A 25,228-nucleotide genomic window follows, 5' to 3' on the forward strand; every position below is an offset into this window, starting at 1 on the left:
TCAACATTGTTCTACGTTGTTCCCTCCTTCCCACCGATCCAGGCTTCTTACCAAGTTTCATTCAGATAACTGGCATTTTTCTCTGACGAATACCTCCCCCCTCCCCATGCAGATTCAGGGAGAGTGGAGATGTGGGTACTGTAAAATGTGTGGACACATGGAAAGTTGGAGAAAATTGGAGCTATTCTTCATTTATCTACCAGACCATCAAAGTCCCACTTGTCAGTCATGATTCGGTACCTTATATGTCATCTAGAAATTAGCTGAACCTAAGAATTGAGCAGAATAAGTGATCAGAGCCAGTTCTAAGACACTTGGGTATCTGGTTATCAAGTTCACAGCAGAGTAGCTTTTAAATTAGCTGCTTAGCCACTCCTGCAATGTTTTAGGCCATCACTTACAAAGCATTAGAATAGGAAATAGGAAAATTACACTGAGGTTTTTATGTTTCAATAAATAAATAATTCATTTTACAAGGATGCCCCTCCCAAACACACCAAATGTTCTTGAGGTTAGTCACATCCTGGAGTAACATATTCAAAGACCTTTACACCTGTAATCAAGGATTTTCAGTAGCCCTTGATGGATTTTTCAAACCATAAGCAGCTGAGGAAAAGCTAGTACTGTTTCCTGTACATCGAGTGGAAAAGATCTCTTGTCCAAAAAGATCTTACCAAATCACAAGGTCCTCTACAGGCTTTACCGCCTCTTTCCTGGAAACCTGTCTCCTTGTCCCGCCCACTTCCGCCCTTTGCGGTCAAGCCCACGTCCTCAGTCCCAAAGGTCCCAAGTGAAGACTCCCAGGAGACCGGATTTTAAATAACAGAGCTTGATTTTTGATCAGCTGGAGAGCAAAGATCACCTTAGAAGACACCACTCCTTCGGCTCGTTGTTTGCGGGGGTGGGGCCTGAGCTGTGCCCGCCCAGTGCGCACGCGGTTTACGTCACTAATCTGCGTCCAGGTTTCTTGGCAGGTTCTCTGCGGCTCCTCTGGTGCTGGCCGCGTAGCGGCCGAAGGCTGTCCGAGGTAGGCTCTTCTCGGCTCTCCCATGGAGGAGGCGGCTCTCATTGCAGTCCCGGATGCACGAACTTCCAGCGGGACGTCGCCGGAGACGGTGGCTGTGTGCGCGCAGGAGCGAGCTGCCTGCGTGGGGGTCTGAGCGGGCACCCGGGTCGCGTCCCGGAGGGAGCCGCGTCGCCTGCCGGCCTGCGACTGCCCTAAGGTAGCTACTTCCTGTAAGCGAGCTTCAGGGCTGAGCTGCGGGTTGTCTCGGCCGCCTGAGGTCGGAGAAGGGCCCCAGGGGCGACTTTCTTTTTCGAGAGTTCTGAGGTGGATGCAGCTTCCCTCGTGATCCGCAGTGAGGAAGTCCATGGTGAGTCGGATTGATTGCCATTCAATCCGGCGGAAGTCTGGCTAGTTGGCCCTGTCCGCTCGCGTATTCGATAAGTTCTGTATATCAGTTTTATTTGCCTTCATGAGTTTTCAGAAGATGGTTTCAGCTTGCTGTCACGTTTTGAGCATCAATTCCCTAGTACTTAATAGGGTCGACAAATCTCCCTTTTCATACAACTAAACAAAGCGCAGGGTTTTGGGTTCATGCTTCTTTGATTACTATAATGGCAAGGCATTTAGTTTAGGAGTCGTCTTGAGTTCTGTTTCTTGCGATTCTATATCACGTACCCATTTGATACCATATTATTTTTAAAGTTAAAAGAGGAAGTCTATCTAAGAGGTCTTTCATTCCAGTAACTGTATGTAGAAGCTCAGTTGACTGGTTCTTACAGTACTTACTAAGGGAAAGAACGTGGAGGCCAGTAACTATATTTCTGAGAGTATTTAGTAGTTTTCTGTCCTTTCACCTACTTCCCATATTTTCTTCTTTCCAGGGTGGAACTACTCTGCCGTGGTTAAATACTTTAAATGGGCATAAAGGATAGCATTTCCAAGAAAATGAGAATGAATAAATCATCTCAGTTTTTTAAAAGAAAGATCATACTAAACTTACATGTAAGTTAAAATTTTAATTTCTAACAGTGTTACTAAGTTAGATCGGAGATTAGGTTCTGTAGTATTTTTAAGTGTGGGTTTACAATTATCAGCCTAGGAACTGGGGAGAAAGCTAGGTATGTAGCAGCCCACCTCTCTCTAGCTAGTCTTGTTGAGTCAGTAAGCTTCAGGTTGATTGAGAGACTCATCTGGAGAAATAAGGTGGAGAGTGACTGATAATGCTGTTTTATTTAGTTTTCCACAGATATGAGGAAACCCCACTACTACTTGCTGGTATACACACACAAGAAAAAAAGTTGAGACTGCTAGAAACTTTAGATAGCAGTAAAAACTATGTAGAAGTAGACTTAAGAACTGAACTTTCAGAGTCAGGTATGGTGATACAAGCCTGTAATTCCAGCACTCAGGAGGATAGGACAAGATGATTTGAAGATCAAGGACTGCCTGGACTACATAAGGAGACCCTTCAGCTCTAACATTTTAAGATGATATGGCAGTCAGGATTAGTGGAGCTAATCTGTTTTCTGAGTGATCCTCTCATGAGTACTTAACATTCTGAGATGTGTTGTCTGTGGCTGTAAAGGAAAAGAAACCCTATCTTCTGATATTGTGTGAAGTGGTAGCCCTTTGATGTAAGAAAAGCAGTTCTACTTGTTTTGAAGCTCTGTGAAGATATAAAATGAGTCACACATGACTAAATAGTACCCATTCTTTTTTATAGAAAATATAAAAAGGTTCACCTAAATCTGACTTACTTAATGATATTTGTTTTGGTATATACAAGAACTTCTCTGTAGAGTGACATGTGATAGTGGGGTAGAAGAGAGCTTTCTAGCATCAAAGGATGCAAAGTAACAAGTATGTAGAGTAAGTTGTGAGATTTAATGTATAACATGAAGGTTATAGTTAGTAAAAATTGTATTAGAGACTTTAAAATTCTCTACTTGACAAGCTAAACAAAGTTCTACATACTTATATATTGTAGAACTAAACACATATTTCAGATTAAAACATTCCCAGCTATAATATTTTGTATATATCATAATTGCATTAATTTTGTGTAGATAAATTTGTATAAAGCACTTGTATAAAGTTCTGTGATGACTGTAGGTAAGAATAAATGGATTGCAGGTGTGTTTATGTCTGTTGACTTTGTGTCTTGATAATGGGGCTCCCATGTGGTCTAACATGTAATGATGTAATGTTACTCTACTCTGATATCTCACATAACTTTACTCACTTAGGATCAACCATAGTAATCTTTCCTTTCCCAGAAAACAGCATACCTGCTCTTAAGTAGAGCCTGCATTTATATTGCTGCTTTGTTCTTTTTCCATCCCTTTCAAGTCTGCTCAGTGTCACCTCATCAAGGCGTCCTCCCACAGTGCCTTAGTGTGCATTGTTTTTCACCACTGCATTTACCACATTGCAGTGTCCTTTTATTTCCGGTTTTACCCTGCTTCCAACTGGGAGGTAACTTCCACGAAGAGCAGAGTTTTGACCTGTTTTTTTCTTCATGGCTCAATCCCCTGTTCATATATTATGTGCTCAGAACATTTTTGTTAGTTTAAGTAAATGTGATTGAGAGCCACAGTCAAGGATATGATCTATATAAGTAACCGTAATACAGGTTAGGAAATTCAGAATGGTATAGGCTGAAGACTAGGGAATTCAGGAAACATGGTAATTACTTTGGCTCCTGGAATTCAATTAGGGCTTACTTACAGGAGTATTTTTTGATTGGGCAATGAAGATGGTAAATAAACAATTAGGAGTAGGTTAAAGTGGCAGCCATGGAAAGAACACAAGGTGTGTGAAATATAGTATTAGGAAATAAGATTTAAAAGTTAGGTGTGGAACAAAGGAAGGGTCTTAGTTATTGGTCTTAATTACAACATTAAGACTTTGGTAAATAGTGGGAAATCATTCCAAGGTTTTTTCATTTTTGCTCATGTTAACCGTGTACTACACCCTAACTCCCAAGTTGTTTTTTTTTTAGATTTATGTATTTATTGTTATATGTAAGTACACTGTAGCTGTCTTCAGACACACCAGAAGAGGGCATCTGATTTCATGGTTGTGAGCAACCATGTGGTTGCTGGGATTTGAACTCAGGACCTTCGGAAGAGCAGTTAGTGTTCTTACCCGCTGAGCAATCTCTCCAGCCCCAGCTCCCAAGTTTTTAAGCTTGGGAATAAGATTAGCAGAGATGTTTTGTACCCCAGTTGACAGCATTGTATGGTTTAAATTGGTGTGTAGGGCCAGAAGGCGTGGAGGTACCGTTGAGATTAGGCAGAGCAGATATAAGATCCTGTTCTAAAGGTAGAATACATATGACACTGTTGGCTCATTTGTACCCTTTTGGTGATAAGAATGGTAATGGTATTTATTGTCAGAGCAGTAGGAGGAATACGTGGGATAGAAAAGGTAACTACATTGGGACCCGGCTTTAGCTGCAAGTTACTTGCTATAACTAGGAGACACCCATTGAGAAAAGGAGAGAACAAAGGATGGAGCCTTGAATGAGTCCTGGTTCGATACCTGCTGGTGCATACCAAGTTATTTAATGCCTCTGCCCCTTCTCATTCCTAGCTTCTTCCACTTAAAGATGTTAAATGTCCTGCTCTGTTAATTGTTGTCTTACTACCTTGATACAGGGTCTCTCACAGAGCCTACGGCTATGCTGGTAACAAGTCTGAGCGGTCCTATTTCTTTGTTCTCTCTCTCCTGTTCCCAGTGCTGCCATTATGGGTACTGCTGAGGGTATACCCAGCTGTTTAAAACTTAAGTGCAGGGTTTTGAACTTGGTTCCTCATATTTGCTGAGCTATCTTCCATGCCTTCTATGCTTTCTCATTCAGCTGTCTTTAAGCTTGACCCTGTCTTATAAAAAATATCCCTGTGGCATGTGCTCAGCTGTGTTTGGCCTTGAGTTACAGAGAGTAGAACAGGATCAGAGTAACTCATTTCTTTCAGGACATTCACACATATATCCTATTAGTAAACTGTAAGTCCAAATGAGGTGATTAATTTTCATAGTTTAGTGGCTTGTGGCTGCTTTAGAATTTGAAGACAAGTCTGTACTCCTCCCCAACTAGTATATTTCCAGAAGTAAACAGACTGAAAAAGCAACCTTAATTCTAGAAAGCCATTAGTATACAGTTTGCTACCACAAATGAGTGCGTTTGTGGAAAACCACCACAGATAGCCAAAGTAATTGTCTTTAAGGAACTTAGTGAGTTTGAAGATGAAGAGTGTTTTCTTCAGGGAGCTGAAGACTTGGCTCAGTGGTTAAGAGCACTTGTTGCTCTTGGAGATGACCAGCCCTCACAGCCATCTGTAACTCTGTTCCAGGAGACACCTTCAACAGCACATCACATGCATGTAGGGAAACCACTTACATATCAAATAATTATTTAAAGTTTTTTAAAAGTTTGTCTTCAAAGACAGAACAGTAATTGATAATTTCTAAAACCACATGTACATGATTGAAGCAACTTGTTCCCAAAGCCCTTTCAACTTTATGTTTGGATAGTTTGTAGGTAAAAATAAAAAGAAAAGGGAAAATAAATTTTGGACAGTGTCATAAAACTTTAAATTGTGAAGGAAATTCTTACATAAGGCATAATAAAAGTAGGAGCAATTAACTTTCCTTGACCTTAGAATAAAATGAATGGCTTTCTAAAATTAGGTCTTTTTTTTTCTTTGTTTACTTCTGGAAATATACCAGTTGGGGAGAAATGCAGGCTTGTTGTTAAATTCTAAGTTAGCCACCAGCCACCAAACTATGAAAATGAATGCCCTTATTTGAATTTAAGTGCATAATATAAATGCATCATTTTAATTACCCCTTTACCTTATTGATTGGTGTGGGGAGGGCAGTCAGTCTTACTTCCCAACCCTGCCATGTAAGGTAGACAGCAGTTTCTTAGTTTTCTGTTCTCAAACTAGAGAAAGAGAACACTGCACACTGCACACACCATGCAGAGCCTCATGGGTGTGGTATTCAGACTAGAATAAAGAACTGTTGGAGGCAAGCTTTTTAATCAGAGGAGTAGCTTGTAGCTCCTGGGGGAGATGTGATTACTTGACTTAATAGTTTCTTAGGCTGGGAGAGTACCAAAGCCCACTACCTGATATAAAACAGTGCTTGGTTACCATGATAATGGTAGTTTGACTTTGGAATTTTTTTCTTAAATCAGTGGAAGTATGGAGAATTTGTGGTGAGGCAGTTCATGGTTTTCCTAGCTGTATCAGATGTCAAGGTAGCAAATAATATTGGTGTTTTTGTTTGCTTTAATTTTTTTGTTATACCATGCTGGCTAGTTTTATGTCAACTTATCACTAGCTAGTATCATTTTGGATGTGGGAACCCCAGTTGAGAAAATGTCCTTACTAGACTGGCCAGTAGGCAAGCTAATGATTCATTTTCTTTAATGATGATTGATATGGGAGTGCCCATTCATTGTGGGCCATGCCTCCTTGGGACTGATGGTCCTGTAAGAAAGCAGGCTGAGCAAGCTAGTTAACAACGCTCCTCCCAGCCTCTGCATCAGTTTCTGCCTCAAAGTTCCCAGTCGGCCTTGAGTTCTTGCCCTGACTTTGATGATAGACTGTGATGTAGAACTGCAAGCAAAATAAACCCTTTCCTTTCCGAACCCCTTTGGCTATAGTGTTTTAGCACTGCATGAGAAAGCCTAAGATACATATAGTATGTTTTGAGCATATTCTTTTCCCTCCTACCATTTCTTTTAGACAGCACCCCCCATTTCATGTTCTCATTCTCTCTCTTGAAACAACAATAGATAGATCCATAGGTAGAAAAAAAGACGAAAACCAGTAAGACAAAAAAATAACAAAGCAAAAACATTTTGCATTAGCTAACTGTTCCTGGAGCGTGGTTCATATATCCATTATCACTCCATTAGAAAATCTGACTTTCCCTTTCCCAGTAGGGATTGGTTATAAATTGGTCTAGGGTAGGAATGAGACTTTGTGTCTACTTCCCCTTCTCAGTGCTAGGATTTGTGTGGTGGCACTTGTGTGTTCTGTCACAGACTATGACCTCATATTGTAGTTCATACCAACCTTGATAGTCTAAAGATGCTGGTTCCTTTGGCTCTTAAAAATCTCTGTGCCAAGCAGAGCAGTGGTGGCGCACGCCTTTAGTCCCAGCACTTGGGTCACAGAGACAGGCAGATCTTTTGAGTTCTAGAACAGCTAACACTGTATGACACATTTTTTTTTGTTCATTTGTTGATAGGCATCAGCTGTAGGTATTTTTTGACTTGTGAACAGAGCTATAGTAAACATGTATATGAAGATGATGTTGTGTCCTGCCAGCAGTTTTTTTCAGGTACAGGTCCATAAATAGTATAGTTAGATTGTATCTTTTGTATTTAGTTTTCAGAAGTATTTTCATACAAATAGGTTGTACTAGTTTACACCTCTATTAGTATGTTTCCTTATTCTCTCCCTTTATTGTTTTCTTGATGATTGCTAATCTGACTGGGTTGAGCTGGAATCGCAGTTCCATTTGATTTACATTTTCCTGATAGCTAAGGGTGTTGAACATTTTTTGGCTATTTATTGGTCACTTGTAGATAAAAACATTTGTGTGTGAGTGTGTGTATTTGGGGTGTGTGAGTGTATTCTTTGGTGCATATGTGAAGATTAGAGGACCACCTCAGTTGTGAGTATTCCACCTTCTGAGTGCCTTGTTATGAGACAGGAGTGTTTGCATAGTTAGTGTTGTTTGGTTTGGTTTGGTTTTAGTTTTATGAGACAGGCGTTTTCTGTGTAGCTCTGGCTATCGTGAAACTGACTTTGGAGACCGGGCTGGCTTAGAACTCAGAGATTGGCCTGCATCTGTTTCCCAAGTGTTGGAATTAGAAGTATGTACCACCACCACCTGGTTGACAGGTGTTTTAATTTATCCTTTTCCTGGGCTGTGAGCATTGTCATTGCATTTTACTCAATATCTAATGTTAGTACTTCCTAGCATAGTTTAATATTTTACAGTTCTGGCTCTGGCTGTTTGGTTCCATATTACAATGCTTATCTAGATGATGAAGCTATTTATTACATAATAAATGGCCACTCCAGAACAGGCAGCTTAATTTTTTAGGGTCAATTAATGTCTGTTCCTCTGTATTGACCCAGAAAACCTGAAGCATACTTTGGAGGTGCCAAAAAGCAATGGGTTTAAACGGCTAATAATTTGCTTAGAGCTTAGGTGACTTGTTTATAAACTAGTGACTTGCAGAGTGTGATAGGAACAATGTAGGCAGAATTCTTTTTTAAAATATCCTGATAGTATATAGAAATGGTTGTCCATCCTGTTCAGAATCCTACTTTTCTCCTCCTTGCATATGTTTCCATCTCTGTAGCTGCTGGTTCTGGTCAGATAGCGCCTGAGGAAGTTACCTTTAAACTTGAGGTGACAAGTGTTTGGGCACATAGAGCGGTGCCTTAGTTTGGTTAGCTTGTTTCTTTTCTTACGTGTATCTGTTTGCACTCAGAGCCAAACTCTTTACCTAGAACTTCATTTTTACATCTTGCCTTAGGAGCTGCAGAGGGAATGCTAGAAATCTCTTGAAAAGGAATCCAGGAAATGTTTTATAGATGACTACTGGCATGAGTACTATATTGATGCTGCTCTTTGACCTGTTCTCCTTCATGTGATGGACATTAACTTAGACTATTGGGGTGACTTTGCTTTTGGAACTTGGTTGTGATTTCTGCCCTTAGATTCCTGCAGCTTTTCAGCATTGAAGATGTATTTTAAAACCTTTAATGTGGAATTACTAAGTCAAACATAAAAGTTTCTACATGCAAATCTTTATTTTTCAGAAGTCAGATGTAAACTAGGCATGATGGCTCACTTATACCTTGTAATCCCAATATTTGAAATGCTAGGGTAGGAGCTGTAATGCAAGTTTGAGGACAACCTGGGATACAGAATAAAAGCCTCAAAACACAACAAAAAATTAACAAAGTTTAAAACACATAAATAGAAAATGTTGGGTGGGTTTTAGGTAGTACTGGGGATCTCTGTAAGACCCACAAAAGAATTCTGCCTACATTGTTCCTGTCACATTCTACATGCCTGGTTACGTGTTTATAAATAAGTAACCTGAGCTCTAAGCAAATTATTGGCCTTGTAAGACCACAGCTTTCTGGCAGCTCCAAAGTGTGCAGTAAAGCATGTTGCGTTGGTTTTGTGCAGCACTGGGGAGTGAAACTCAAGTCTTTACAACTAAGCCTCAGTTCCCATGTTGGAAATTTTCTACTTACTGTACAAAGTCTGTTGAACTGTTTAAGTCAGTCATCTAAGGGTTATATAGGGATATATACATCATTGTGTTCATAGGTTTGAGTCAGCTGGTCAGCAGTGATAATTCTGTATGTTTCCCTGTGTTAACAGTGGGTTCTGTGGGGTATGCTCTTCACTGGGTGTGTTGGTCAGGATTATCTAAATGAGCTGAGCTTTTTGAATGACCATATATATTAAAAAAGGCTTAATATTTTTTTAAAAATGGGTATGAGTATTTTACCTGCACCTATATTATTGCGTGTGCCTTTAGTGCTCATGCTAGTCAGAAGAGGATCTGTGAGTTACAAATGGTTTTAAGCCCCCATATCAGTGCTTGGAATAAAACCTGGTGGTGCACACCTGTAATCCCAGCACTTTGGGGGGCAGAGACCAGCCTGGTCTACAGAGTGAGTTCAAGGACAGCCAGGGCTACACAGAGAAACCCTGTGTAGAAAAAACCAAAAAAAAAAAAAAAAAAAAAAAGATTAAAACCTGGATTCTCTGCAAGAGCACCTCAATTTAAGAGGGAGTATGATATGGAAGGGACTGGAGGGAAGAAAGGGAAGTTTAGAGAAGTGGTATAGTTAGATTTTAGTTAAAACATAAATTGAGAGAGGAAAAAAGACCAGTTGAGGTGGTACATGCCTTTAATCCCAGCATTTAGGAGGGAAAGACAGGTAGATCTCTGAGTTCCAGGCCAGCTGGTCTATAGAGCTAGTTTCCGGATAGCCAGGGGTACACAAAGAAACTTGTCTCAAAAAAAAAAAAAACAAAGAAAAAAATCCAGAGAGAGAGAAACACAGAGAAACAAAACCAGCTGGTTCTAATATCAGTGAAGACATGCCAGCTCCCAAATATATGAACTTGCCAGAAGGAGAAAAGAAGGCAAGCTGATAAAAAGCTGTTTCCTTCTTCCATGTTTGTTTATCTGGGCAGCCACTGTATGATCCACCCACACTTAGGGCGGATCTTCCTGTTTCAGATAGTCTGGTCCAAGAAACCCCTTACAGGGGTGCCTGGAGGTTTGCATTTTCTTGATTCTAGATGTAGTAAAGTTGACAACCAAGATTAACCATCACATATGGTGGTGGCAAGGTATAAAGGAATAAGCAAACTGTGGGAGACTTTTGGTCCAGATGCAAAATTGGCAATCTGCTACATGCATTTTCTTTCCCATTTATCAGAGCAAGCCTGGTAGCCAAGTCTCAAATGAGTGGAATGAGAAATATCTCATTGACATCTACTGGTCTTTCCCCTTTGTTTGGAGTGCTAGTAACTTAGTGTGGTAGTGTTTATTGTTGCTATAGTGTATATTGTTGCTTTCTTGTCTGCCTCCCTGTTGAAGACTAAAAGTTACCACATTTGTTTTGTATGTACATTTGCATGGGTGTGTCTGCCCCTGGGGAATCAAATATAAGGCTTTGTTCCTGTTAGGCCTGTTTGGCCACTGAGTTACTTAGCCAAAAGTATTTACCATTTATTTAGAGGATTAAAATAATATTTATTGCATATAGCATGCATCTAATACATACTGTTTGAACAGATTCATTATGGGGCCGAGTATGGTGTTAGTGATCATGAAACCTTGTACTCAGGAGGCTGAGTACAGGAAGGAGTATTTTTATTTCAAGCCCAATCTGGGATGCTGAAAGCTGGAAAAAAGTATGTTTATTTTTTTCCCCTCTGCTTTGTACACCTTAGTTTTAACATGTGTGAAGTTCATGAAGTTGGCTCATTTGGAAAGTAAATGGACTATCTGTCAGCTGTGGACTGAGCCTTCTGGTTCTTATGTTTTCTAAAGACCAACAGTATTACAGTCCATATCCCAGTAGATATGTTTGTTAAAATTGTCACCCTTTGCTAACAAAATAGTGCTAAACCTGCCCTGACTAGCATGTTTCCAGATAGGCTAAATAGACAGATTATCAGTCATATACTTTTATATCCTTCCAGCTTCCTTCCCTTGGCTGTCTAGGGGCTCCCTGTGTTGCCTAAGCTGGCCTCAGATTCCTGAGTGCTAGCATTGTAGGTGTGTCTCACCACACCTAGCCCCATGCATGTTTCTGAAAGAATAATATATTCATAAGAAAAAAATTCCCTCTGTATGAAGATAAATATGTTGATAAGCACGTAGATAAATATATTGATAACCTAGATTCATTTCTGTTCTTTTCCTAACAGCAAAATTATATTATGGACTATTGGTTAAGATTGGAAATAGTTAAAACAACCCAAAGCCAGAATTTATAAAATAATCCAAACTTGACTTTGTATTACAGTCCACTCTTTTGTCATAATTAGAAGAAACATAATTAGGTTAGTGCCAAGTTTAGATAGTATATGTATTTCTAATCAATTATTAGTTAATCAGATACCAATTTTGTAATGAGAAAAGTAAGTTGTCAAAAGTAAACTGCTTCCTTCTATAGGAGGAATAGGAACTGTCAAAATAGGAGCAGGCAGTAGTACCAAAGTAGTTTATTTTTTCCTTTATGCGGAGAGAAATGAAATAACTATTTGAATTGTATATGAGTTCTCATGATCATTTTGTGAAAATCTCACCTTATTTTATATTATTTAGGTTTGAGGACTGCATCATCTGTCTCCAGAACAAGCAGTTTCTCTGTTCAGTGATCAATGTCACTCACAGGAACTTAAGTAACTAACGAAATGAGCCTGGGGCGTGGAAAATATGACTTTTATATTGGTCTGGGATTGGCTATGACCTCCAGCATTTTCATTGGAGGGAGTTTCATTTTGAAAAAAAAAGGCCTTCTGCGACTTGCCAGAAAAGGTTCCATGAGAGCAGGTAAGTTATCAAAACATACATATCTACTCAGACACTCAAATAATCACAGAGAATGACAGTGCTTCATTCTCTGTGATTATATTTGAATATTTGAACTGCTCAAGAGATTTCTAAATATTTAATAGATAATCAGATACCAGTTTTGTAATGAGAATAATAAGTTGTCAAAAGTAGTTAACTGTTTCCTTTTATAGTTACTGTCAAAATAGGAACGGGATCAGTGCCAAAGTGCTGATTTCCAAGGTTTAAGTTTCATTATATCTGCACAGGAGAAAATTTGCTCCATGAATAGAACCAGGCTTTTCTTGAAGACTGGGATATTTTGTACTTGAGAGAACTTGTGACTTCTGCCTTAGATGTTTTTCTTGATGATGTGAACTTGAACAAAGGAAAGAATGGTTTTGCCTGGTTACGTTTTTCCAGTAATTGACCTGAATGGTGTATGTTGTTTCCCCCCAATTTACAGACCTGTAGCAGGACCTGGGAGGATACTCAGTATAATTGAACTTTGGCCCAATCCATGGGCATCTATATATTTCCCTTCATTATGAGATATTAGTGCTTATACTCCGTCTTCCTGGCTGTGCTTCATTTTAGACCTTATTGGATCTCATTAATATACAGATCTAATTCAGCAATGTTAAAACTTAAGACAGAGTCTCTTAGGGTTTAATAGACAAAGGAGAAAGGAAATCCTAGAATCTCAGCTATTTTCTATAGCCGTCCAACCCTAGTCTTAAGGTATCTCTGTTATTATTCCTAAATTATAGGCTTGTAAAGTAAAGTTCACTCCCCCCCCCCCCCCACAATGGCTGAAATACCAGTTGCTTTTCTTTTCTTTTTTTTTGCGGGGTGGGGGTGGGGGTGGGGGGGGTAGGGTGGGGGGGTTGTTTTTTACAGACAGGGTTTCTCTGTATAGCCCTGGCTTTCCTGGAACTCTGTAGACCAGGCTGGCCTCGAACTCAGAAATCCGTCTGTCTCTGCCTCTCAGAGTGCTAGGATTATAGGCGTGTGCCACCACTGCTGGGAAATAAATAAATCTTTTTTTTTTTTTTTTTTTTTTTTTTTTGGTTTTTCTGAGACAGGGTTTCTCTGTAGACCAGGCTGGCCTTGAACTCAGAAATCCACCTGCCTCTGCCTCCCAAGTGCTGGGATTACAGGCATGTGTCACCACGCCCCGCATACCAGTTGCTTTTCAACTTAATTTGGTCAAGGAAAAAGTAGATCGCCTCCTGGCAGCCCGGTTTGTGAGCATTTCTCAGTGTTTGTACGACCTTACTGTTTTCTCAGGTGGGGCTACATACATCCATCTAAATAGCTTTCTCTTTGCAGACTAACTCATTTGAAGTTGAGCTATTTCTGCAATCCTCTTCCCTCCAGAAAGGATCTTATTCTAGTTCAGGCTCTCCTGGAACTTACTGTATCCCAGGCTGGCTTCAGACTTGTAGGACTCATCTCACTTGAGACTTCCAAGTACTGGCATAGCAGGTGTGCACCACTTTCCCCAGCTTTGGTACTTTTTGTTGGTTCATCTTTCTTACTCCTTAAAGCTGCCTTTTAAAAAGGACACTAGGTATGAGGGTTAAGTTAGTTCTTTAACTCCAGATTATAGTACAAAGATAGACATTCTTAAGAGTCATGATCCTTAGATCTCTTTTCTAAGACAATCATGAAATATCCAAGAAATCTCATATCAGACATTTTTAAATCTGTGATTAATACTTTTTATAGGTTTTAAAAAGAATGATAGTCTTCCAAAAAAAATAAAATATTTCTTCATTCACAGGTCAAGGAGGCCATGCATATCTTAAGGAATGGTTGTGGTGGGCTGGACTGCTGTCAAGTATGTATAGAGAACATTTCAAGAAAGCATTATAGCTATATGTTAAATACATATGTGGTTACAGCTCATATTAACAAACTTTAGAACATTTTGCTCTTATAAGTTAAACTCAAAATAGATTGAAGCCTATAGAAGTAGTTTAGTTAATTGCTTATTTATTTCAGGTATCTTTATAAAACTAATCTGACTAAAACATTTGATATATCTTTGCCTTTAAAAATAATTACCAGACTCATCAGTTAAGAGCACTGACTGCTCTTCCAGAGGTCCTGAGTTCAATTCTCAGCAACCTCATGGTAGCACATGGCCATCTGTAATGGGATCTGATGTCCTCTTCTGGTATGTCTGAAGACAGCAACAGTGTACTCATATAAAACAATGAAAATTAAAAAAATAAATAAATGTTTAAAAAAATAAATAATTACCGGATAAGTAGGTTAAAAGGTGTGTGTTTGTTGGGGGAGGGAGGAATAGAGCACAACACCTAGGATTTGATTCCCTAGCACTTTAAAAAATAAAAGAAAAAATTGGCAGATGAAAGTCAGTAGAAAACAAAATCTGATTTTATTTTCCTCCATTATTTCTTGAGACTGTTCATTTTTATTTGGTCACTACTGTCTTTATGAAGGTAAGTGGGGGGAGGGGGCTGGAAAGATGGCTCAGTAGTTTAGAGCACATGTTGTTCTTGTAGGTGACCTGAATTCTATTCCCAGCATCCATATAGTTGTTCCCAGCCATCCATAACTCCAGTCCTGGGGTATCCAACACCCTTTTCTAACTTCTGTGGGCACCAAACATGCTCATAGTGTATATACATACATTTAGGTAAAACTCCGAGACACAAAATTAATCTTTTAATGGGAGTGGAGAGATAGCTTAGTGGTTAAGAACACTGGCTGCTTTTCCAAAGGACCCAGGTTCAAATCCTAGCATCTACATGGCAGTTCACAACTGTCTGCAATTTCAGTTCCAGGGTGTCTGACACCCTCACACAGACATACATAGAGGCAGAATACCAATGTAAATAAAACTTACAATGTAAATAAAACTTAACTTAATTTTTTTTAAAATGTGAGATAAATTGTCCTTAAGACACCTGAAACATAAGCTGTGCAGTAGTGTTAAACACCTTTATTTAATCCCAGCATTTGGGGGACAGGTGGATCTCTGTGAATTTAAGGCCAGCCTGGTCTACAGAGTGAGTTCCAGGACAGCCAGGGCTATACAGAGAAACCCTGTCTTGACAGTAAGAGGAAAGAACTTTTGAAATGAAAGAAATAGTAACTAAAGACATTGCTAAGGAGTGGGTCTAGCCTGTGAATGGGACAGCCTTCTCTTTGATGACCCCAGTTGTTCTTGCCTCCTGATATTCATACCTTTGAGTAATCTTCAGTTACATAGAATTAGTGCTGGCCCTCTATGGTCACAGAATCCAGGAAGTTTGATGTATGGCTTCTAAGGCTACATCATAAATGCAGGTGCAGCTTTCCCCTTTTTTCTTGGATTGTTTGTTTTTAGGGAAGCCAGTTGCTGTGCTGTGAAGACTTTCAAGCTATCTTTACAGAGATCCCTGAACAGCAGCCAGTCATACCAGTGCCTGAATATGCTTCCAACCTACAGACACTGCAGCCTTGGTTTACATATGACCCAGGCTCTTAAAAGACATTGACCATTTGTTAAAATTTGGGCCAGCAAACTTATGTCAGTAAACTGCTAGTTTTAGGCTACTTTGGAGTGATTTGCTCCATAGGTAGTGCTAGAATATTGAAACATCAGGAAGCATTAAAGAAAGTTCAGTAGTAAGGGAGTGAGAGCAATAAGGACAGTAGGAAATAGGGTCAGAGAAACGAGGGCACTTATTAAGCCAGGTTGGGCTTTTTAGGTCACACAAAAGATTGTGAATTTGTTGGATAGAAAGCTATTGGAGGGCTTCAGTAAAATGTGTGGTATAGTTTCTTTGCCTGCTGTGTTGATGCATAGATTGACTATATAAAGAAGAGGTGACAACATGGAATACCAGGGAATATAGGAAACAAGTTCTGAATGTTTTCAGTGTAGAACTGACATTCAATATAGAAAGGACATTGAAAACTTGGCCACAGTCAATAGAAATGACTGTTCTGATGCTAAAGATATAGGAAGGACCTGAGCAGAGCAGCTAGGAGGAGGTCAGGAGTTTGTCCTGAGTGCATTGATGTTAAAAGTTTATATTAAATAGTTAATCAGATATGTGAGATTGGCAGTTAAGATAGCTCTGGACTTCTACCAGGTCATTCAGGCTAGTGACAAAAAACTGGGAGTGGCTATCTCTTTTAAGGCCAAAAGATTGCAGGATATCATTAGGAAATGAGAATATATAGAAGTCCAAATATCAAATACTCAAAATACACAGTAGGTTGATTTGGAGTTCAGGAGTAAAGGAGGAAAGAGCCTGGAACTGAGCCTCAAAGTAACAAGGTGAGACCAAGTAAACCTTCTATCTTTGGAGCCAAGTGATAGGGTTTGGGAAAACAGTTCTGGTTGCTGTCAATGATACTGACACAAAGTGAGTACAGTGAGGATCAAACATCGACTATTGGATTTATCAGTATATAAAGCCTTAGTGACCATAAGCAGCATTTTGTTTGTTTGTTTGTTTGTTTTTTTAAGGTTTATTTTATTTACACGAGTACACTGTAGCTGTCTTCAGACACACTAGAAGAGGGCATTGGATCCCATTACAGATGGTTGTGAGCCACCATGTTGCTGGCAATTGAACTCAGGACCTCTGGAACAGTAGTCAGTCCTAATAACTGATGAGCTATCTCTCCAGCCCCAGCAGCAGTTTTGATATTAATATCTTCCATATAAAACTTTTTTTTTTTAAAGATAGAAACTTACAGAGTATGGTTGCTCACACTTTTAATCCCAGTAGAAGCAGACAGGTCTCTGAGTTTGAGGCCAGCCTGGTCTACATAGCTAGTTCAAGGTCAACCAGAGCTACACAGTGAGAGCATTTCTCATTAATTAATTACCTAGTTAGTTAATTAAAGGACATGGTTTTACATAGCCTAGAACTTAAACTGCTAAGGTAGTAGCTAAACATGATCTTGAACTTCTGACCCTGCTGCTTTTATGTTCCAAGTGCTGGGTTTACAGGCACGTTCTCTCACTTAGTTTTACACAAAACTTTTTTGAATATCAGAAAGAAGTGAGGTGGATATAGTGGTACAGTGTTCGAGCCAGATACAGTGGTATGTACTTGTAACCCCAGTTACTTTAATAAACTTTTTTCTCTAAGACAACATTTCCCTTTTAGTCTCTATAGACTAGGCTGGCCTCAAATTCAAGAACTACTTGGCTCTGCCTCTCAAGTGCTGGGCTTAAAGGCATGTTCCACCATGCCCAGCACCCAGTTACTTTTTAGGTGAGGCAGGAAATATCAGTCAGGAGAATGTAAGAAGACTTAAAATACAAATATCACACCCCTGCCATCCCTTTTGACAATGTCATGTAAGTAGACAACAGACTCTCTTTGGTCAGTGATGTGCTGATTAGTTTTTGTCCGTTTGACACAATCTAGAGTTACCTGGGAAGAGGGAACCTCAGTGGAGGAATTGCCTCCATCATACTGACCTGAGGGAGTATCTGTGGAACATTTCCTTAATGATTGGTATGAGAGGGCCCAGCTCAACTCGGGCAATATCAACCTGGGTGGATGATTCTAGGTTATATAAAAAAGCAGACCAAGGTGGGCTGGATAGAGATGGTTCTGGGGTTAAGAGCACTTGTTCTTGCAGAAAACCCACAGCCATCTGTAACATCAGTTCCAGGGGAGCTCAAATCCTCCGTTGATTTACTTGGATATCAGGCACATGTGTAGTATACATGCATACAGGCAAACAGAAACATTCATACACATAAGATATACATATACAAAATTTAAAAAAAGAAAGCAAGCCAGTAAATAGCATTCCTTCAGTGATGGACTGTGAATGGAAATGGCAGTAGAAGACATTACTTTGTATGCCTGGCAAAAATGTAATAAAAACATGCAGCCTAGAATGGTGCCTACCATATGATCCTGGTACTTAAGAGACTGATGCAGAAGGATCAAGAGTTTGAGACCTGGAGCTGGAGACATGGCTCAGTAATTAAAGGCACTGGCTGCTCACAACTGTCTAACTGTTCCAAGATATGTGCTATCCTCTCTGGCCTTGGGAGATACGAGTCATGCAGAGAGTACATAGACGTAAATGTAGACAAAACACTCATGCACATAAAATAAAATCAAAATTAAAAAGTCTGGGGCCAATCCAGGTTACATAATGAGAACTGGTCTCAAGAACAAAACAACCCAAAGAAGCGGAAAAATGCCTTCTCACTACTACCAGGAAAACCAGTCAAACAGAAAGCAGTATTGAAAGCATGTAGTAATAGTGTATTGGATGAATCAATCAACATTTTCACTGAAAGCAAGTTATAAAGCTGGAGAAAAAAATGTTCCTCCAAAGTGTCTGTTTGCTAAAGTGGTGTGTGCTTGCAGCTTGCTGTGTGGGAGGCTGAGGCAGGGTCATTTGAGTCTATGTGAGGTTCAGCCTGGGAAACAAACATAACGAGACTCATCCCTTAAGGAGGATGCAAAGAAGGGGAGAAGAAAAGGAAAAAGGAGTAGAGAAGAAGGAACTAAGATGAGCTGAGAGTGTGCACTTGAACTGGAAAGACAACATCTCAAAAAGTAAAAATAAAAAAGGGTTGACTTTTAAAAAAAAAGAAGGATCCAGAAAAAATTGTGAAATTTACCTTTATATCAATGTCGGTGTCTTTTAAGTGTATTTGTTGTCCTAGTTAACAAGATATTAATACCCTTATGTATAAATTATATCTTTTAAATTAAAACTATTGATTTTAATTACATTTACTGACTTGGATTATTGGTACCAGATGTTGGTAATTTACAGCATCATACTTAGATGAAAGACAATATGGAAGTTATTATGAACAATATAGTTGAAATAATAGGTATGTGTTGCATAAAATGCAGACATCTTCAAATGGAGTCCATTCCTGTCTGAGACTGTCTGACGGGTTTTTATTGTTCATCTCTTCAGTGGGAGCTGGTGAAGTGGCCAATTTTGCTGCATATGCATTTGCTCCGGCCACACTAGTGACTCCACTAGGTGCGCTCAGTGTCCTCGTAAGGTAAGACTCTGTATTTCACGTGAGAAATGGTATTCTAGTCTGTAAAATACTAACGTGCTGATTATATGTCAATACACTTGTACACCCTTAAGGATTTTTTAATAATCTATAGTAGTGTTTTTTCAAAGTTATCTTTGATTAGTTATTAATTTGTGGGACAAAACCATTTTATCTGTCCTTCTGCTTATATCCAGGACCAGCATATTAGTGATTTTAACTTTAGAAATGTTGCTACTTGTCTTAACATTTGCCATTCAGTATACATATACTGTTGTAGGTAGGATCTATTAACTATTATAGAACATCAAGTCTCAGGGGTGGTGTGGTGGAGGGATTGGATACCTCTAAAGATTGACATGAAGTACTAGTTTTGCAAGACCAACTTAAAATTTGTCCTGTTTGGTTACTGTAATGATTAATTCAAATACCTAAGTCTATAAGTTATAAAACCTTTGCAGTTTATAGGCAAATTAGTAATTAAATATTCTCAGATTATAATTTATTGATTCTGATTTTCCAATTAACTTCGGATGACTGCAGGCAAATCATACACAATTAAGTCAATACATAAGGGTTGGCAAGATGACTTAGCAGGTAAAGCACTTACTGCCAAGCTTGGTGGAAGGGAGACAACCTACTAGTGCAAGTTGTCGTCGCATCTTCACACAGATAAAGAGAGACAGAGATGGGGGTGAGGGGAGATAAATAAATGTTAATTTTAGAAAATAAGGCAAATGTTAGTACATTGAAGTTTTGTAAACTTGAAGCATTGGCTTGAATGCTTTTTTTTTTAATTTTTTAATTAAAAATTTTTTTTTTAAATTTAAGAACTTTTTAAAATTAAGAACTATGCTGTATAAATTATAGCCCTTGATACTTCATGTGGAGTCTTATAGTAAAAGGATGGTAAATGCAGTTTCAGTGTATATGAAGCAGGTGGTTCATTTTATTCCAGGAGTTTTAGAGCAACAGTTTTGGTGGTCCTAGACTAGATTCTGCAGCTCATACAAAAATGTCAATCTAAGAGTGAAGCAGTAAAGAAGACAAGGGATGAGGTATAATAAGTATGATGGAAAGCCAAGAGGGCAGTGCTTTATTACAGTATCTTTTGTGTACTGACTTGAGAGTTCCCAGTTGGTACAGAGAGAGGGAGCCACAGTATTCACAGCCCAGCAGTCTCAGTCAGTCTGGTCAGGAAATGGTTGCAGAATGGAGGCAGAGGCCAGCCACATTTTTATCCTACTAGTTTAGATGCTCACAAATTCAGGTGAAGAGACAGTGCTTTCTAGCTAAGAAAACTTAAGACCTCATTACAGTTTTATGATTGATTGTACATTTTCTTTGTCAAAAAACTAGAAATATTTTTGTGTAAGCTCGGTGATCTGCATTGCAAGTCTTAATTTTTTAAAGTTTGAAAAGAGCTAATTTAAGTGTTCAACTTTTATTCTTCCTTTTAGTGCCATTCTGTCTTCATACTTCCTAAATGAAAGACTTAATCTTCATGGAAAAATTGGGTGTTTGCTAAGTATTCTAGGGTCTACAGTTATGGTCATTCATGCTCCAAAGGAAGAGGAGATTGAGACCTTAAATGAAATGTCACATAAGTTAGGTGATCCAGGTAAGAAAAGCTTCATTGTTACTATACTTAAATTTTATTTTTATTTTAATCTAGATTTTAATGTGTACAGAGATGAATTGTTTTGCACAGGTTATAAGAAATGGTTCTCATGTGTCCCTAGCTGCTTGTCCTTTTTGTTGTTTAATTATGTTTTAAATTTCCAAATACTATGCTTCTATCACTGCTGTTTCCCTGACCATAGTCATTATCTGGTACCTATTACATTTATATAGTTTACTATATTTCTTTATATTCCCCTTACAATAAAACATTTATTCTTAAACATTATGATTACTCCCTTTCTCTCTTATTTTCACAGGCTCTCACTTCAGAGCCTAGGCTGGCCACCACACATGGTGCCTGCCTCACAGTCTCCGGCTGTAGCACTTTACCCAGCTTATTGGAAGTTTCTTGTATAGCTTGAAATTTACTTCACAATTGTTATCTTACTTGCCTAGTTATTCCTAATTATGCGGAAGAAATCATCACTTCCTCTTAGAACTCTTCTCCATTGTCTGGTTCTACTCTTAAGTTCTCTAAAGCAGCCTGGGTGGACTTTGAACCAGTTATCTGGTTCCCTGTCACCTCTGAACTGCTCCACAGTGGGTGTGAGTGTTCTGTGCTACTGCGTCACGTTCTGATGCAGCATGTAGAATCCAACCTGCTTTTGAGACCCTTATCATGTCTTGTTTGGAGCTCTGGATACAGTAAGATGGCTTCAAACTAGCAGAGATCTCCCTGCCTCTGCCTTCCAAGTGCTAGGAATATAGGTGTGTGCCACCATGCCCAGCTGAGGATTCAGTGTTCTCAGATTACTGCAGTATTTGAGTCACCCTGTACTCTTGATACACTCAGAAATATGTCTATTATGACCTTTCTTTCTTTGTTTCTGTCTGATTTAAATAGCCTGTTATTTGTGGAATTGGAAGTAGTAGAGTAGCTTTTCTTAGCCTTGGTTTGTTTCCTGTTCTCTTATTATTATTATTTTTTTTTTTTGACAAAGTCTCATGTAGCCTAGGCTAGCCTTCAACTTTTGCTATAGCCAGAGATAATCATGAGTTCCCCATGTTTCTGAATCTACTTCCAGAGTATTAGGGTTACTGGCATGCTCCCCCTTCTTCCCCTTTCCCTTTTTCCTCTTCAGATACAGAAGGTTATTTAGGTACTATGTGCAGTGGCAAACTTCTGAGGATCACTGAGAACTGTGGCTGGCCCACATCATCATACAGCATCAGCTACGATCCGCTATTCTCTGTACTCCGCCAGGACCACAGCAGCTTTCAGGTTCTCCTGTTGACTTGCTGCTTATCCTGACACTTGACTGAGTCCAGACCTGTGCCTTTTATGAGCATTCAAGGGTACTTCCTGAACTTAGTCACACCTCCATCTCCTTCCCTGTTGTGATTGTCATTCCCCTGGCTTGTAGTTTAGAATACTTTAAAGGTGTTAGTGGTGCTGCTACACTCCTTCATTCCTAGCACTCAAGTGGCAGAGGACAGCCTGCCTGGTCTACAGATCAAGTTCCAGGACTACCAGGGCATGTGGAGAAGTCTTGTCTTGAAAATCCAGTAAAAATAAAAATGTTAGTGGTGTAAGGTTTTCTTTTTTTTTTTTATTCTATGAAGCATATTTTAATTTTAGACTGTGTACTTTTTATTTTAAAGTGGTACTGAGGATTGAATCCAGGGCTTTCTTTGCACATTCCAGGCAAGCACTCTGCTAGCTGTACTGTCTCCAGCCCTCCAGATGTACTTCTGATGTATTTGTATAGGTGAAAGTTTGCTAGAGGAGCAAGAAAAAAGTCACCACCTGAGAATTGTTTTCGTAGAGTCACGTGTCTCTTTGGTGTGAATAGGAGTTACCTACAATGAGTAACTTACAAATTGTTTAACCTTTCAAATTGAGTCCATCAAATAGTTTTATAGGCAAGATAAATCTGAGCATGCAGTACTGGACGATCTGTTGAATTTATGTGTGCATTGTTTCAGTAGCTTTTCTTTGTGTCCTCTAGGTTTTGTGGTCTTTGCAACATTTGTGGTCATCGTGGCGTTGATATTCATCTTTGTGGTGGGACCTCGACATGGACAGACAAACATTCTTGTTTATATAACAATCTGCTCTGTGATTGGAGCATTTTCAGTCTCCTGTGTGAAGGGCTTGGGAATCGCCATAAAGGAGTTGCTGGCTGGAAAGCCCGTTCTGCAGCACCCCCTGGCCTGGATCCTGCTGCTTAGCCTTGTGGTCTGTGTGAGCACACAAATCAATTACCTAAACCGGGCTCTGGACATTTTCAACACTTCCATTGTGACTCCAATATATTATGTGTTCTTTACAACTTCAGTTTTGACTTGTTCAGCTATTCTTTTTAAAGAATGGCAAGATATGCCTGTTGATGATGTCATTGGGACTTTGAGTGGCTTCTTCACAATCATTGTGGGGATATTTTTGTTGCATGCCTTTAAAGATGTCAGTTTTAGTCTAGCAAGTCTGCCGGTATCTTTCCGAAAAGATGAGAAGGCAATGAATGGCAATCTTTCTAATATGTATGAAGTTCTTAATAATAATGAAGAAGACTTACCCTGTGGAATTGAACACACTGGTGAAAATATCTCCCGTAGAAATGGAAATCTGACATCTTTTTAAGGATATGTTTGAAAAGTTAACCTATAATTCTGTTATAAAGTGATTTTTTTTGAGTATCAGAATGTATCTGAAAAATATTGTCCTCAAATAATGTCCTGTAAAGACAATCTTTTTTTACGTTTTCACTAATTTGGATCAAGAAATTACTTTTCTTATAGTTAAACAATGGTAGCTCACTAATATGACCTCAGTACGTGGCTAATTTCTAATAACATTGTATTATTGTAAACGTATTTTACATTTTTATTCATTCTCCAGAAATTTAAATGCACTAATGACAAGTTTTAAGCCTACAAAAATGTTTTATTTTTTCCATTGGTGATGAACATTAAAATGTATATTTGTGATCCCCATTCCATCAATACCTCATCATACTAAGGCTTTTTGATTATAAAGATATGTATGTGTGTGTGATTCCAAAAAAATTATTCTCAGGTGGTGGTTTGTCACCCAAACATCTGGTTTTCCACACACATCTGCTGGCCTCCTTTTGGAAAGACCCACTGTGCTGTCAGTTAGTACTTGCTGTTTCCATAGTGACTAGATCTCTGTGTCATCTTCTGTGAGCTCTTGGACCTTTCAGTGTTCAGAATGGATTAGATTGTCATTCAGCCCTTAACTCTGGGATGTCAACAGAAACTCTTGTGGTTTTTTAAATTTAGAAACTCATGCTTGCATAAAATGGCAGGTTGGAACAAAGTCCTTATTCTGTTTCTAAATGCTTAGATTTAAAATGTTTGTAAAATAGGTCTCTGAACCAAGTAGTTTATTTTGCACTTTTGGTTTTTTTTAAGAAACTGTGAAAAAATGTTTATAGAAAAATGCAAGCAGATACAAAAAGGTTAGGCCAATGTAAGGAACACTCCAGCTTCAGACCTGCCCACTTCAAAGTCATGTATTAGCTTAAAAAAAAAAACCATCCCCTCCATCCTATCCTCCACTGACAGGAAGAACTGAGGTTTGGGCCCATGGCTGTATACTGGTTTAGTGAAAAAAAATTTTTTTTGAGTGGGGTAGCTTTGTTCTATTATTGGCATTCTTAAGGACTCTTGCCTTTTCCTCTGCCTCCCTCTGTGTAAGTCCTTTTTGGATCATACTCTGTTTCAGTCACAGGACCTTGTATATTCCACACAAATGTTCTAAAACTGAGCTACATTTCCAGCCTTCCTATATAACTTAAATGCCAGAGAGAATAGGTTTCCCCCTTACCCTCACAGATATAATTTGTCTGTTTTATGTACTGTATTTATGTCTTATTTTGCACATAAAAAAAGCCAATGTTCATTCCTTTGGGGGTGAAGTTTCCTCATTGAGAATGTCTGTGTTGTACATACAACACTTTATACATGAGCATTTTATTTGGCCTATCACTTGGTAATATAGTTAACTTTTAAAATCTATACTTCATAGGGTCAGTACTGATGCCATTATGGCTATTCATATCAAAAATATTTTAGGTAACTTTTTGATAAATAGGCTTGTTTAAAATGTAACTCAGGTTTACAGTACAGCTGAATAGTACCTGTGTTTTATTTTCTGTGTAAAATAAAGCTGAAAGCTTTTGGACTTTGGTGTTTTCCAGCCCAGTGATGTTTAAGACAGGGCTCTTGCTGTGTTCCTTATGCTGTCCTTGAACTCCTTGGCTCCATCATTCTTCATTCCTCAGCTTCCCAAGTAGCTGGGATGTATACCAGACTCTCAGTTTCTCTCCACTTTTATACTTCTGATAGTAGAGTAAAATTGGGATCTTGTTTTCCCCCAACAATCGAGAAGGTATCCTGAGAACAGTTAGGGTCAAGTTTCCCAAAGTCC

At 38.9% G+C, this 25,228-nt stretch overlaps 1 protein-coding gene across 8 annotated transcripts; it reads left to right on the forward strand.

The window, feature by feature from the left end:
* The first annotated feature begins 955 nt into the window (after positions 1-955).
* On the forward strand, positions 956-24,982 carry Nipa2 (NIPA magnesium transporter 2). Of its 8 annotated transcripts, none has more exons than XM_052161677.1 (7): positions 956-1,027; positions 1,888-2,008; positions 11,904-12,131; positions 13,918-13,974; positions 19,065-19,155; positions 20,613-20,773; positions 22,785-24,982. In XM_052161677.1, the coding sequence occupies exons 3-7, from the start codon at positions 11,993-11,995 to the stop codon at positions 23,414-23,416; spliced, it is 1,080 nt and encodes a 359-aa protein (XP_052017637.1). In that variant the 5' UTR covers positions 956-1,027; positions 1,888-2,008; positions 11,904-11,992; the 3' UTR covers positions 23,417-24,982. The 8 variants fall into 8 exon arrangements, with proteins under 8 accessions (XP_052017637.1, XP_052017652.1, XP_052017606.1 ...); XM_052161646.1 differs by lacking the exon at positions 956-1,027 and adding an exon at positions 1,127-1,223; XM_052161668.1 differs by lacking the exon at positions 956-1,027 and adding an exon at positions 1,277-1,373.
* The last annotated feature ends 246 nt before the right edge of the window (positions 24,983-25,228 follow it).

The sequence above is a fragment of the Apodemus sylvaticus genome, chromosome 1, assembly GCF_947179515.1.
Source record: "Apodemus sylvaticus chromosome 1, mApoSyl1.1, whole genome shotgun sequence".
Taxonomy (NCBI): domain Eukaryota; kingdom Metazoa; phylum Chordata; class Mammalia; order Rodentia; family Muridae; genus Apodemus; species Apodemus sylvaticus.

What these genes read in the sequence shown, in the direction of transcription:
- Nipa2 (XM_052161677.1), top strand. Translation starts at nt 11,993, where the DNA reads ATGAGCCTGGGGCGTGGAAAATATGACTTTTATATTGGTCTGGGATTG. An exon ending in GTGGGCTGGACTGCTGTCAA is followed by an intron (nt 13,975 to 19,064) that starts GTATGTATAGAG and finishes TCATCTCTTCAG; the next exon opens with TGGGAGCTGGTGAAGTGGCC. An exon ending in ACATAAGTTAGGTGATCCAG is followed by an intron (nt 20,774 to 22,784) that starts GTAAGAAAAGCT and finishes TGTGTCCTCTAG; the next exon opens with GTTTTGTGGTCTTTGCAACA.